Raw genomic sequence first — 14,322 nt, forward strand, 5'->3', positions numbered from 1 at the left:
GTACCAATAACAAGGTTGTTGGATCAATCCCCAGTCCATATTTTGAAATATACTGAACCCCAAGTTGTTCCCAATGCATCCATCAGGGTGTGTGTGAATGTTAAGAGTGCATAAAGTGTTTAGGTATAGATAAAAACAGGGTTTGGATGCATTTGAATGGGTGAATGAGGCTTGTAGCAGAAAGTGCTTTGAGTGCTCAAAGTGAGTAGAAAGGCACTATACAAGTATCAGTCCATTTACCATTTCAATTTTTAAACATGGGAAACACATACGTGTCCCAGCTAGTTTGGACAAATCATCCTGTAAGGTCCAATGAAAGGGTCTTGATGTATTGTATGCTTTTATGCTGATGTGTTTGTTCTTTGTTGGTGTATGGAAATGCCACGTGGTTTCTGCAATCCAATTTTCTCATCATGACAAAGGTATTTATCCATCTAGTTCTCATGTGGTTAAAATGAATGTGCATATAGCCTGCATTAAGAGGTCATCATCGGGTTTTTTTTAATGAGATCACAGATAAACAAGAGGACCCATGTTAATTAAACAAATACAAAGGAAAAGTATTTTAAATGAAATCTCTGATGCTTTTTAGCAATTTATGGCCCAAACACAAAGCCAGTTGGTTTCCACTGTAATGCAGTAACTGCAGACGATTAAGAGATAGGAAAACCCAACTATTTGCATGGCCAGAGTTCACAGATAAGCGTAAACAACAAATTGGTATACTGATTCTTTAAAGAGCAAGTAATGTGTGTATTTAGCTGCAGTTTAAGTAAAAGATTTTACTTACACACCACCCTCAAAAAACTGCATATCAGAGACTTGTGGTTTCCCAAAGTAAAAACAAAAATACCCAGTATACAGGATAAGATTGGAATATGTCTATAGTACTAAAATGAGGACACAGTTTGAATCATTTCAAATTGCATTATCAAAGTGTCCATCTAAACAATCAAGCACCTATCTGGGGGAGAAAAGAGTTACACTTAGTGGTGTAAATACATTATACTGTGTGTCATTTCAATGAGAAAAGAAAATCTAATGGTGCATCAGTGACACCCACGTTATGAATCCCAAGAATTTGCAAATGTCAATACACATTGCGAGGTTTAACTACCATGAAGTAATAGTAGTAGTAGTAGAAGATTTAAGTTTGAGGATTCATTTTATGCTGTAGGTTAACTCCATATTTTGCTTCCTAATGTTCAGTTTAGTGGTCTGAAGCAGGATAACAGTTGAAACAAGTCCAAGAGGTTCCTGCTGCACACAGACCTCTGGCTCACTGAAGCGAGGAAGTGTCATTTATCTCAACCCTAATAAAGATATTTGAAAACAACATGTTTTCTACTACAAATAATACCCAGCCAGTAAACACTGACGGGGATTTGTCGGTAGGAGACTTAGTTCCGGTTTAAGGTAAGTAATCACAACGAGAGAAGCCTACATGTCAAATGAATGAAAGCACGGAATTTAAAAGTCTTCCACTTAATCCCCGGGGTTGAACGGACCAATAACGCAATCAGTCTTGAAATGCTTCAAATCACATTAAAGCAGCCGTACGAGAGCGTTTAGTGTCAAAATAATGACACGCTGTATGCTGATTTTACTTAGCTGTCACCTGCGTGCTGACATAACGCCAAGTTAAGTTACCATTAGCAGAAGCATTACTAGCTTTGTACATAAATATGTAGAAAAATAATGCAGACACTCACGATATCACAGTACCATGAAAAGGCTAGGCTCCAAAAGCCAAACACCGAACTAACTGGTTTCGGCGTGTCTGGCGAGTCAGACACACTTCCATTTATTTCCAACGGGCTAGCTAACTGCAAGCTAGCAACTGCTAGCTAGCTAGCCTGCCAGGCCTGCTGTGGACCTCCGGGCAGCAGTTACAAACTAGTACATAACACAATATGGGAGCCCGGTCCAAGTTTTCCCGAGTTCACCTGAATGAGTGTGATGACAACGAAAGCTCATGGGATTTGCATTTACCTGCTGGGATGTGAGCTCCACATGTAGGGCTCGAGAGGCTGAAGCTCCAGAGTTGGTGACAGAGGCGGCGGGGATAGCAAGAACCCGACCGGTGATGGAGTTCATCCTCCTGTCGGCATCTAGCAGCAGCCCCTCATTCAATAAAGCATCCCATCTCAGACATTCACGACACTTGGCTAAAAGTTGACGAAGTTCCGGAAAACTAACAAAGACATGCAGACACGAGTGTTTCTGTGAGGAAAGCGCTACAACAGCTGTCAGCTAACCAACAGGACGTAAACAAAGTCTCGGCTATTTCGCTACGTTCGGAAATCCGTCTACGGAGAGGAGGCGCGGAACTTCAGTTGCTGATTGGCTCAAACCAATATCCGTCACGTAAAGGCGGTGCCTGGTCGTGAAAATTCGCGTTTCTATTGGCGGTATCATCTGTTTGTCTCCCTGGAGGGGGCGAGCATCCGTTGAATTCTGTCAAAGCTGCAAAATATGAGGAAGTTGTATGGTACAGCGTGACATGCAGGTGACAGTTTAAACGGTAGCACTAATCTCATAATCTCTACTGGTACAAAGACAGCCAGCGACCAAAGCATTTAAAATGTATATGCAAATTGATATGAACTTTTTTCGCTAACTTTCAAATCATAGACAGTATAATACGAATACACAAATAGAGACAGGAACCAACTGCAGAATACGCGGGTAGCTTAGGCAATGTAAAACTTAAACACACACATATTTAACATATTAGCAAATTAGTCGATGTTATATTTGTTAGGCCTCTCTTAACGTTGCATGCCAATTTAGATTCTGGTCTTGTGTTTTGCGTGTAACTCAGTAGTGTAAAGTTGAAATTCATCTTTAAGTACGATGACTTGTAAATCCACCACCTACATGTGAGCAGCACAGTCAGTTTTTTCAGCTTCATTCACACTGACTGCAGAACATTAAGCAACCACTAGGGGGCTGTATCAGCCACATTAAATAGTTGCGCTTCTACAGGGCCAGGAGACTGAAGGCTGCAGTCAGATAACGACCAAAAATAGCTCCTACCCACATTGTCACCTTGACAAAAAACGTTAAACTGTAAAAGAACTTAGGGAAAATAAAAATGGACGTTCTCGATGGACTAGTCATACACTTGATGTGTTCTTGTTTTTTTTTTTAAGATAAGATAAGATAACCTTTATTAGTCCCACACGTGTGAAATTTGTTTTGTTTAATAATGTTGAAGATGTTTTAATAAAGTCATATAAAAGAGAACCCGTAGCAAAAAAAATTAATAATAATCATTAACAAGGTTGTAATTCAGATAAATAGGAATACAAGGCATATAAAGTGAAATAATTGCGTTTTGCACTGAGATGTGTTGCTCCTGTCATATTTTTTTTCTTCCAGCTGATAAAAGGAGCCAGAGTAATTCCTGTCTTTATTAAGGCTTTCTGAGACTAAAGTCAAATTAACTAATGACCGCACTAAAAAGGCCATAAGAACAAGTATAACTAACAGAAACTGAATAATGAAAAACCTTAAATGAACTTTGCTCACAGGCTTTATTCCTCAAACATTTTCAGTTTCACTTCTGAAAACAAGGCAACGACTCCATAAGCAGTAGATACAATGTTTATCATTCCGCTGTAGATTTAAAAATTTCAAAACATGACATACACAAGAGTGTATGTGGTTAGTGCATAAAATGGAAAACATACAATTAACATTTACACGATCTGTCACTTTTCATGTTGATTGTTTTTAAATGTGGTGGAATAGTCCTCAAAAATATTCAGTTCAGTTTTATTTGCATAGCACCAGCAGATGTGGAAGCTAAAGTTTAAAATGGTCCCAGTGGTAATTAGCAGCAGTAGGAGCTGTAACCCTGAAATTGGAAGAGTGGCTCCAGAAAACTCCAGGTATAACATCAGAGGTGTTGGTCCAGAGGAACAGACAAAATACGGCACAGAGCCCTAAACTCCCAGATCTCTGGTAGAGAACGCGAGCTTGAGGATCACATCTATATCACCTGCAGGAAGGGATGAAAGGGAGTTTTTTTTCCTCCCATAGAGGTAAATTGTGGTTTCAGAGGTATACTGTATGGCCCAGCTGGACTTTGAAAGTTTTTGCTGATAAGAGAATTGTGGATAATATTAAATGCTCTCCAGCCAAATACTGTTCAAAACAAAGCATATATTTGGTGGGCGTGCTCCCTACACAGCACATACAGAAGACTCAGATTTAGTAAAACATTGACATAAATGTGGGAAAGACTTCAAAGACACACCACACATTTTTTTTTCTGAAAACTTACAAAAGTTTAATTTAAACATCAGCAGAAAGATTATGCTACTCATCACACAGACAAGTCTCACTGCTTATTGCTTGCAAATCCATTGCACAGGTATTACACTGCTCCATAGTAGTCGTCACAATGCTGAAACCAGTGAAAATTGCATCTGTAAATTCAGCCAATTCTGTTACACTTTATTCCCATCGACATGACACACACTTGCTTATTTTAAATGATTCCCCTGAAAGATTTTTTATAAAACTCACTGTAAACTGGAATCATCAAACATCAGGATTTTCACCCACAAAACCATTTTATCCTTTTCAACTACAGCTCAAAACCTTCCAAGACACTTAAGTTACAAGAAATCACGTAGTTTACACTGCATACATTAAATGTATCCACCCAGATAGAAACCCTGTCACCAGTATGAACATTAAAAAAAGAAAAAGAAATAAGCCAAGCAGAGCAGTGACTGTCTTGGGGAAAAAAAATCTTTGAGACTAAAACCTCAGAGGGTAATGTAAAACATCAAAAGTGCACCAGAAATATTTGTTGAGACAAATGCACTAAAATAGGCATTTCCTTGCTACAGAATTCAATTAATACTGTAAGGCTTTTATACAGTCTTATGTGTTTGTGCATTCACCATACCTGGTAGAATTCCTTCACTTTCGGCCTTTGTACAGCAGGAATCACCACATGTCTGTGGACATCATATGTCTTTGGCTCGATTAATCTTTGGGCACTACCCAGTGATAAAGCGGTACCTTTCATTTGCATTGTTTGTGCGTTCAGCGTGTAGAGTTGTAAAGGAGATTAGGAAGAAGTCCTGCAAGTTACCTTCTGGCTCCATCTAGTGGAGCTTAGCGACCACTGCGTGAAGGAAGCAGTTAAAACGTGACGCCCAAGTTTTAAAAAGAAAACTGGGAGGGAAAAAAAAGGCACAGTTTCTGATGAGGCACTGTGGGCAACCAGACAAGAGCAGCTGGGAAAGGCCACCATTCATTAAACCTGCCATTGCCTGAGAAAGCACTATGCATGTGTGTGAGATGGCGCAGTGAGCAAAGGTTTCTTCAGTAAGCATGCAAAATGTGTCATCTGCAGTCCAGGGATAATCTAGGCACCCAGGTGCGATGACGAAGGTGATGAAACGAAGACGAGGCAAGGGGTTTGAAGATGCACAGTTCGGGCCATTAGCAGCGACCCGTCATCTTCCTAGTGGATGTGCAGGATGTCACTCTCTTTCAGACCAAAGCGGGTCTTGTACTTGTCAAAAAGGCACTGGAGGGACTTGATGTACATTGCATGGTAGAGATCCACCGTTTCCTCTGATGCATCCTCAATTTTTGGCACAGTGATTGGCTCCCCAACTATTAAAAAAAAAAAAGAACACAGGAGACAAACAGTTAAAACAAACAGTTGAGCAAATATTGACTGTGTCCTATGAACTGTTTGGTTGGTCACTGTCCTACAAAAACTTTAGTAACACAGCCATGTCGAGGTCAGAGAAAACTAATCTATACCGTACAGTCAAAGCAAACACAAGACAAACTTGCCTATGGTAGTGATAGGCTTGGAAAAAGGCACAATTCCCCAGGAGCTTCCAAAGAAAAGGCACGGGGCAAAGCCCAAGATCTTCTGTAACTTCTTTTGCAGAGACCTCCAGACGGTCCCCTCGTCGAAGATCACCTGCTTGAAGGCGTCGTTCTCGCCGAAGGAATAGACTGGAACCAGATCAGCCCTGAAGGAACAAAGCAAGTGACTCAACACACCTCCCCGACCGTGTAAAAGAACAACACATCTATGCGAAACATCTAGAACAAATAAAAGATAACTGAGACGTATTTGAGAAAAATGTCAGTTAATAAACAAATATTTGTTCACTCTCCTCTTGCTGAAGCTTTGCAGACTTGCTGTTGTTCACGTGACCAGAAATATGTGGTTTTATGGTTATATTACAATCCTATCTGTGAATCACCTGGTTTTAAAAGCAGTTATAAGAATAGAGTTTAAAGCGTTGCACACGTGTGATAATCACCACGCAGCGCTCAATAATCGACGTTCATTACATGTCTCTACTTGCCTGACAGGCCAGCTATAGTTTACCAAATATTCAAAAATAGCCAACAGGTTTGGATTTATGGTGCAACGTGCAGATCATCAGGAATCGGTGCAAGGAACACGGACAGTTTGTGAAAAGCATTCAATGTCCCTGTGGGGAGGAGCAGCCAAGTTTTTGTATAACAACTGTGGAAGGTGTTATGTGATCGGGAAATTTCTTAAATCCACCCTGAGCTGTAACTAAGCTAGAGTCTGAATGTTTGCAAGGGTCATTTTTAGACCACAGAATCAGTCATTTTTAGAGAGAGATTTTTTCCAGCTGTTTGTGAAAGCTTAAATCTGGTTTTCCATCCAGTATTTTAGAAGAAACAATCAGAGCATCAATCCCTTTGATAAAAAACCATAAATATATTTGTTAAAGCAGACACTTGTTTTGTGACGACACAACACGTTATTCAACTGGTTGCAACATCGTCTCTATTTCATAAGCACTGAAACGAAGCCTTAGAAGTTCCACAAAATCAATCCAAAGTGACCCAAATTCACATTTGAGGCTTACATCAACTGCTGTGCTAGCCTAATTGTAACGAATAAAGGTCTGCATAACTGCATGTCTTTTCCAGCGCGTTCTAAGCTTCTTTGGATAGGGTGCACCCACTGATATGATAATCCTGTATCCTGTATTTGTGAAGGAATGGGCTTGTTTGGGCTGGTGAGACAAACCGCTGCAGTCTGTCTCATTAACGCATAGCCAAGGGGGGAGCTCAAACTGCCCAGCCCTGTGAAAGTGAACTATATGTCACGAGGAGCTGAGCAGGGACAACACTGCACATTCATAAAATGATTTAGCAGCTCTCTCTTTGCAAGCATGTGACCTTTCTGGGTATAATAATCTAGGATTTCGTTATTCCCGTGAGTTGCCGCAGCTCAGGGAATGACATTTTCACGTTCAACATCATATTTGGTGCGGGTCAGTGAAAACCACACGTGCCCTTGTGTCTGAAACTGTGCAGCCGACTCACCCTTTCCGCAGCGCTAGCCTAACGAAGCCTTTACGATTCTTCAGGGTGACAGAATTCAAGCCAGGTGTGCACTGCAGAGACTCGGCTGCCCCTCCGACAACGATGATCACAGCATTTCCCGTCCCATTCTGTGACAACAGGTAGTCAATGGAGTTCCTGTTCACAGGGCAGATACCTGTGGGGGGGCAAAATGTAGGAAAACTGCTCATTACAACTCAGATTCACTGAGTTTTAGGTCTCTGTATGAGTTACACACCAGCCTTTTGTATGCTTTCTATACCATATTGTGCATTAGGCAAAATCCACCAATATGCAGAAGAAGTGTTAAACATTCAAAAAAAGAAAACAAGAACTTATTCCACATGTAAGGGGCAAAGATGAAGCCTGAAGAGCAAACAGGCCCTCCAAACAGATGAAGCTCAAAATCTGTTGATCGATGTCAACTGAAGCCGCAGCGGGACAAAGGTCAGCTCTCTCAGTGCTAGTTATCACTTATTTTGACATTTTAAGAATTCAAACAAGAATTTCTGGCTTCTTCAGTCAAATCTCACCTCCAGACATCAGATAGTCTCGCAGGATGGGAAAACGAAAGTTTCCTGCTAGTGTTGCAAGGGAAGGCTTGATGCCGGGGAATTTCTTAGAGAAGCCTGTGGCCTCCGTACCAAAGTTGCAGAAACCACCAAAACAAAAGATGCCGTGGGGATGGTAGCCAAATATGTAGTTCCGGCTGGGCAGCAGGTCGTGAGTTTTAATTAGCTGCAGGACAAAAAGGACAAAGAGTGGATAAACAGTGTGAGACCGATTCTCATACGAGGACAAAAGTTTGATGAACATGGATTTATTTTTCTGCTTTTATCATGCATCAAACGGATAAGGTGCAAAAACTGAAACAGACTTTAGACCAAAACTAAAGCCACTGTACGATAAATGTGATTAAAGGTGGACACCTCCCCCCCAAAAAAAAAAAAATACTGAAATGAGACCAATGTTCAGTGCCATAATCGCAAGAATGCTAGCCTGAAATGGTGTGTTCATGCTTTTGTGATATCTAATAGCTTACAGGGGTCAATTCATCTCAAAATCAAATTCACCCTGGGCACTTTTATTCCAGACCACTGTGATGTGAACTAAATGGCATTTGGCTCAAGGTGCTCGAAGCTCAAAAAGAAAAATTTAAATTGAAGTATTCACCAGCAGCGCATGTTTCCAAAGATCACGGCCTGATTACTCAACAGTTTAGGAACTAGCTTCTCTTTTACCAAACTTTAATCACCAACCATATTTCTGTTCAGCAGAAGCATCCTGTGAAAAGAAGCTTATGACATCACCTGAACTGTAATATTTGCTAACTTTTTGTTTGTGAATGAAGGAAAAAAAACCCAAAGATAGTTCAATTATACACAAAGCAATTAGTGAATGAGAATCCAAGATAGTAAAGCAAAGTACTTCTGAAATATGAAGTACCGAAATGGGTTCCAGTAACAATGTTAACAATATACGATTATAGCTGTATACTTTAGTGATTTTCAATAGTAAACATTGCTGTAGGTATATTTTTTAACACTACATGTGAACATGGATGCGTAGATAGCCATTATTCACTGTACACACACACACACACAGAGTATTATGTATACTGCTTTAGTATAACTAGGGCACTCTTATCAGCCAGACAGCACATACAATCATAAAATAAGGATCCAGTGTGCACCTGTTCAGGCTGACAGCAGTGATGTGTTAGCATTATTATCAAACCTATCATTGCACAATAAAGCTGTAAAGCTGCACAGTCCCATAAGAAAAGTGTGCTCTGATGTGCAGTGCAGACTTGGATCCATCACAATGTGTAAACAAAGCTCCATTAGTAGCGAGTCCAAAATAACAGTTGTGTAATCACATTAGCACAGGAGAACCCATTCAAGCTCTCCATAGCAGCGCAGGAGACCACCTGGCATATGCGAAGGATTACAGTGGGACTAGGGCAGCAAACACAGCACTTAACCCCTCGTACAGATCCAAGTAGAAGAAAAGAGAAGGAGGAAGACGAGAGTCACTCGTTACAAGAAGGAGCAGCAATAATATAAAAGAGTACCTGATTCTAGTATTGAAGCAGACTTGCACATCTATCCGTGCAACACATTTCATAACAAGTCTCACTTCGGACTTCCTTTGGTCCTCACCTCAACTTCAGTGTTGGCTCGGACTTTGACCAGTTGTTTCCAACTCATAAATCATCGTCAATACTCGCCCTGTGACTAACTCATGTGTTTGCAGATAATTTCAGGTTATTCTGAAGTACAAAAAACAATAAATCCTTCACTTTGACTGTGAATGTAACAACTTCACATGAGCGAATAACTAATACAGTGACTTCATCTGTGTTAAACATGAGGTGGTGACATCAATGAGAAAGGCTCAACTACAGTGAAGCATCTAGATAACAAAGAATGAATGGTTGGTTCATCACAATGGATTTAGCGCTCTTTGTTCTCAAGATCTGACCAACTTCAACATATTTGTTTAATAAATAAATTAAATAAGTAAGTAAATATATATTGCTCCTGGATGTTAGAGAGTGGAACATTGGCCCTGTATTTTTATGACTACTGTGTAATGTGTAAGAAGACAGCTATCCTCCCTTTAAGCATGCTTTAACCGTGACTTTTGACTTCTTGTGTGACAGTATAGTGAGGAACAGCTACTAAACATCTGTACCATCCAACACAAAGTCCTTTAGCCTGACCAAGGATTTTATTGTCCCCTACACTGCGGAGTACCTGATGAAAGAAAAGCTTAGCACTGCTCCTTAGACCTTCAACTGGGGCAAAGTCTGAAGCCAACATCATACCCTCATCTTAATCAACACAGGACAAGTAAGAGCACAGAGCAGATGGCTCAATGCAGCCCTGATAAGCCTATCTGTAATGTTAAACATGTGCACAACTAAACACATTTCACACAGAAGCAGCTTCATCTGACATAAGGGAGATGTTTAGGACCCATTTCCTGGAGTCCTGGCACCACCGTTGCTCTGCAAAGCTCCAGATTTCCCTATATTACAGATGAGTACATCAGCAAGGGAGCATCACAAAGATGACACATTCACCTACCCTGATTGGAAAGTAGTCTCGGAAATACGTCCACACTGTCCAGTTCCTCACCCAGGAGGACCTCCTGCCACCTGAGGAGAAAGTTACACATGAGTCACTCAGAGCATGCACACAAAAATAGAATTAACCGTAATTTTTCATAACAATTCAAACTTAGTTTTTTATTATACAGTTTATTAATCTGTCATTTAGTTAGTTTTGCCCGGAAGTGCAGGGTGACGACTTCAAATATTTCCCAGTCAAAATAATACGAACAACTATCCTCTCATTAAGATGCTGAAAAATGAACTGAATATGCCTGATTAATAAGTTTCTGCACTGCCCAAAACTCCCTTGAGCTCCACGTTTACATGTGCTGCCATGCTGATGCTAATGTATAGCATGTTAGCATGCTATACTTTAGCTAACATGCTAATGTACAAATTTTTGTGTTAGCACGCTAAAATAATGGAAAAAAAATACACTTTAGCTGGATTAAACTATCATTTAAAAGAATTTGGCACCAACAGATGGACAATTCTTTGTCTATGACTCAAGGTTATTATAGTTAACAAAACCTAAACTAAAAATTAAAACTAGATATGGAAAAAATGTAGTTAACCAAAAAGAAAATAAAAACGAAACTTAAAAAAAAATAAATAAATAATGAAAACAATTTGTGAACTTGGAAAGCTAATTAAAATAAAATAAAAAGCAGAGGAAATAGCATTAGTTTTAAGCTTTTCTGTCACCTGATGCAGAAATCCTCATCAGAAGTGCCTAAAATCTCAAAGTTATGGACTCAACATTGTCATTTCACAAATCTCATTTTGGTTACTTAAAATAAATGAATTCATATAAAATAAATACAATAATAATAAGCAATTATTTTAGTTAAACCGCCACACTAGTTCACAGTGCCAGAAAGTCTCTCATTAAATTAGAAAATATTTAAATGCTATAGGTTGAGACCTATAGTCTGGAGCAGCCAAAACTCAAACCATTAGGTAACAGGGTTTTTTTTAAATTGACATCTTTCATGGCTTGCCTTGTTTTGGGGTGTTCCAGTCAAAAATAAGCCAGGCTATATAAATGGCAGCAATCAGCCAGCAGTCAGTGCAGAAGATGTAGATCAGTAATGCAGTGCAGGCAACACCTGTGGGGAGACAGGGAAATAGTAACTAAAGTTAAACCTGAATTCATCACAAAGGGTTAAGGTAATCCATCATCAGGGTGTAATCACATGTAAGAAGGCCAACGAGCCATCAACAAGTGTGTGTTCACTTTAAAGACTGATCTGACCTCCTTTACTTGTGACACTAATAAGCCAACTCTCTCACTCACCCAAGGCTAAGAAGGAGATGACCCACTGCATCACAGAGATCACCTGCAGATGCTTCTCCATCTTGGATCTGCAGGGCCATAACCCTGAGGGGAGGTCCTGCAGAGCGGAGAGGATGCTGGAGCCAGTGCCTTGAGACAAAAACAAATCAATGGATCAGGTACAAAAACAGCAGGAAGAGATAAAGATCATCAAAAAAAAAAAAAAATCTAGTCAACATTTCCCAGAAGAAATTCTTACCTAGAGTTGATTTGAGTTAAACAAAGCCAAAGGTGGACATCAATCAAAACAAAGAGTTAATGATTTCCTACAAAACTATGTCAAAGGATCGCACTGACCTGTCCTACATCAATAATACAGTACATTTCCAGCGAGTCCAAAACTACACAGCCTCAGCTACTCACCAGGCTGAAAGAGTGAACCCATGCAGCTACGTGTGAGAAAGAAGCGCAAAGCAACATTAAGAAGCAACTAAAGAGAGTCGAGCCCGTGTCACAGCGAGCCAATAAGAAGCTCTCGCACTCCAGGAAAACGCTGTCCTCTAATCCCATCTGTCCTCACTGAAAATAACCTGGTACCGGGCTCGGCTGGTAATGCCTGCAAACTATGATGCTATGAGTCCTTGAGACTATCGCAGCTTAAATGTGTGGCTGGAATTCAGCAGTGATGGTTAAACCAGCCTGCTTAGAGCTAGATCAAACTGGTGGGTAAAAGCTGAAACCAAACAAACAGTGTGATCCCCTGGAGAACAGGGGGCACAACAGGGGGGCCCACGTGCTTGGCTTTCAAGAGCTATCCTAGACCTAAACAGCTAGAATTATTGGACATCAAGTAGTCGCCTCTAAATGCAAAAACACAACGTTTTGTAATTAAAACAATAATAGGCCCACATATACACATCAGAGGGGTTGCTTGTGTTTGTATAGTTTCTAGTGTCCATTTAAGCTATGAATCATATTTGATACACAGAAACCAAATGGTATGCTTAGATACAGTGAAGGGACAGTGACACAACAGGGAACCCCCACTACCACTCCTCCACCCCCATTCCCACAATAACCCCACGAATTATAAGCAAGATTAATTCAGAAAGCATGTGGTTGTGAGAGGTATGGTCACTTACATTGGCGTGTCATTATTCCATCAACTTTGAACTAACTTTCAGCTGTCACTGTGTGGTTTAAGTTAAAAGCCAGAGTTTAGTTCCTCTCAACCAAAGACCATTCAGAGTTTCTTGGAAGCGGTGTTATAAGTATTCACAGAACACAAATCAAACACAGTGATTAGCGAAATACATAATAGCAAAATTCTTAGACAGTATTTTGAGCTTCTCCCACTGTGTCCAGATGAACAGAATCAACTTTTGGAGATTGATTTACCTGGATGATTGAGCATAGCAATATCCTATTAATTTCATTTCTGTTATCATAGTAAGTATTAAACTCCCATTTTGTTTTGCATGCATTAAAACAACAAAACTCCAGGCTTGTTTGGGTTCCTATTCGTTTCCCTCCTTCACGCCCTTGGGACACTTTTGAAGACCCCAAATAACCATCTTACCTTTGAGGACTCCCGAGTATGCAGCAAGTATGGTTTTCATAGCTCAATCTTCTTGTTGGCTGATCAAAGTGCCCGAAAAACCTTTAAAAGGATTTTTTAAACAATAATAAAATAAGTTAAAACATCAGGAGCTCCGAGCTTACAGCTCCGCTGTCATGACTGCGTTTAACAGCAGCTGACTGAAGAGTCCAGCGGGCATTTAATCAGCGCGGGGAGGAGCAAGGAGGTAGCTGCAGAAGTCTGCGGACACCAAAGCGGAGGCAGGACTGCAGGTAACGTGGAGCAGCAGTGCTGCCGCTGAGCCGCTCTCTCTGTATTTATGAGGCCAGTCACGTGGGTCAGCGACCTGTCGAAAACATGTATTGACCATTCGTGCCACAGCTCTTCAGCATGCCCCATGGGACAGAGGAGCTGTGTACAAACATGTGTCCAGCTGTTTTATGGCCAGTAGCCAAGTAATAAACGGTCCCTTTCTCCTGATTTTTTTTTTTTTAAAAGTGTTTGTTTTTTTGTTTTTTGTTTTTTTGAGAAAGGAAGTCTGTTTTTAATCGAATTAAACTTTTATTCTTTATTATTATTATTTTTGTCTAAAATTATTTGTTCATAGCTATAAACCTTGTAGCAAAATCATTATGCTTTTGCGTTAATTTTACTATATTTAAACTGCTTTTTAATTTTAATTTATTTTAATAAAGCTGCTTACTGTATATCAGGGTCGTAGGTATTGACTGATGCCAAAAGCATCTCTTGCAAAAGAAGTTGCGCCGGCCTTACATCATTCGAGAGATGTTGCACCCTCCACATACAGAGTTCAATGTTCTGTCTCCAAACTGCCAAAGCTAACAGTTACTCGCTTGTTTAAACGCAGTCGGGAACTATTTATAGCTGCGAATCATTTTCCTAAGATCTAAGATTTAAAACATATGTAATCTATGTACAGTATTGTGCAAAAGTCTTGAGCTATATTCCTTTATA

General features: G+C 40.1%; 2 protein-coding genes across 2 annotated transcripts in view; both read right to left on the reverse strand.

Annotated features, from left to right (window-relative positions):
• uvrag (UV radiation resistance associated gene) overlaps nucleotides 1–2,303 on the reverse strand; it is a 95,600-nt gene extending 93,297 nt beyond the window's left edge. Inside the window, exon 1 of the mRNA XM_063487353.1 lies at nucleotides 1,993–2,303. Within this exon, the coding sequence (XP_063343423.1) occupies nucleotides 1,993–2,097 (105 nt within the window). The 5' untranslated portion in view covers nucleotides 2,098–2,303. The remainder of the gene's footprint in view (nucleotides 1–1,992) is intronic.
• A 1,217-nt stretch (nucleotides 2,304–3,520) lies between these two features.
• Nucleotides 3,521–13,622, reverse strand: dgat2 (diacylglycerol O-acyltransferase 2). The gene is made up of 8 exons (XM_063486935.1): nucleotides 13,348–13,622; nucleotides 11,790–11,918; nucleotides 11,494–11,601; nucleotides 10,467–10,537; nucleotides 7,908–8,112; nucleotides 7,357–7,531; nucleotides 5,830–6,014; nucleotides 3,521–5,643 (listed from the first exon to the last, which is right to left on the reverse strand). The coding sequence occupies exons 1-8, from the start codon at nucleotides 13,385–13,387 to the stop codon at nucleotides 5,489–5,491; spliced, it is 1,068 nt and encodes a 355-aa protein (XP_063343005.1). The 5' UTR covers nucleotides 13,388–13,622; the 3' UTR covers nucleotides 3,521–5,488.
• Between the last annotated feature and the right edge of the window lie 700 nt (nucleotides 13,623–14,322).

Source organism: Pelmatolapia mariae, linkage group LG10_11, assembly GCF_036321145.2.
Source record: "Pelmatolapia mariae isolate MD_Pm_ZW linkage group LG10_11, Pm_UMD_F_2, whole genome shotgun sequence".
Classification (NCBI taxonomy): Eukaryota; Metazoa; Chordata; class Actinopteri; order Cichliformes; family Cichlidae; genus Pelmatolapia; species Pelmatolapia mariae.

Bases quoted from the DNA above. Each gene is read 5' to 3' on its own strand.
- dgat2 (XM_063486935.1), bottom strand. From the start codon at position 13,387: ATGAAAACCATACTTGCTGCATACTCGGGAGTCCTCAAAG. The intron at 6,015-7,356 runs GTGAGTCGGCTG...TTGTTCCTTCAG, and splicing joins AGGCTAGCGCTGCGGAAAGG to GGCTGATCTGGTTCCAGTCT. The intron at 5,644-5,829 runs GCAAGTTTGTCT...TTTTTTTAATAG, and splicing joins CAAGCCTATCACTACCATAG to TTGGGGAGCCAATCACTGTG.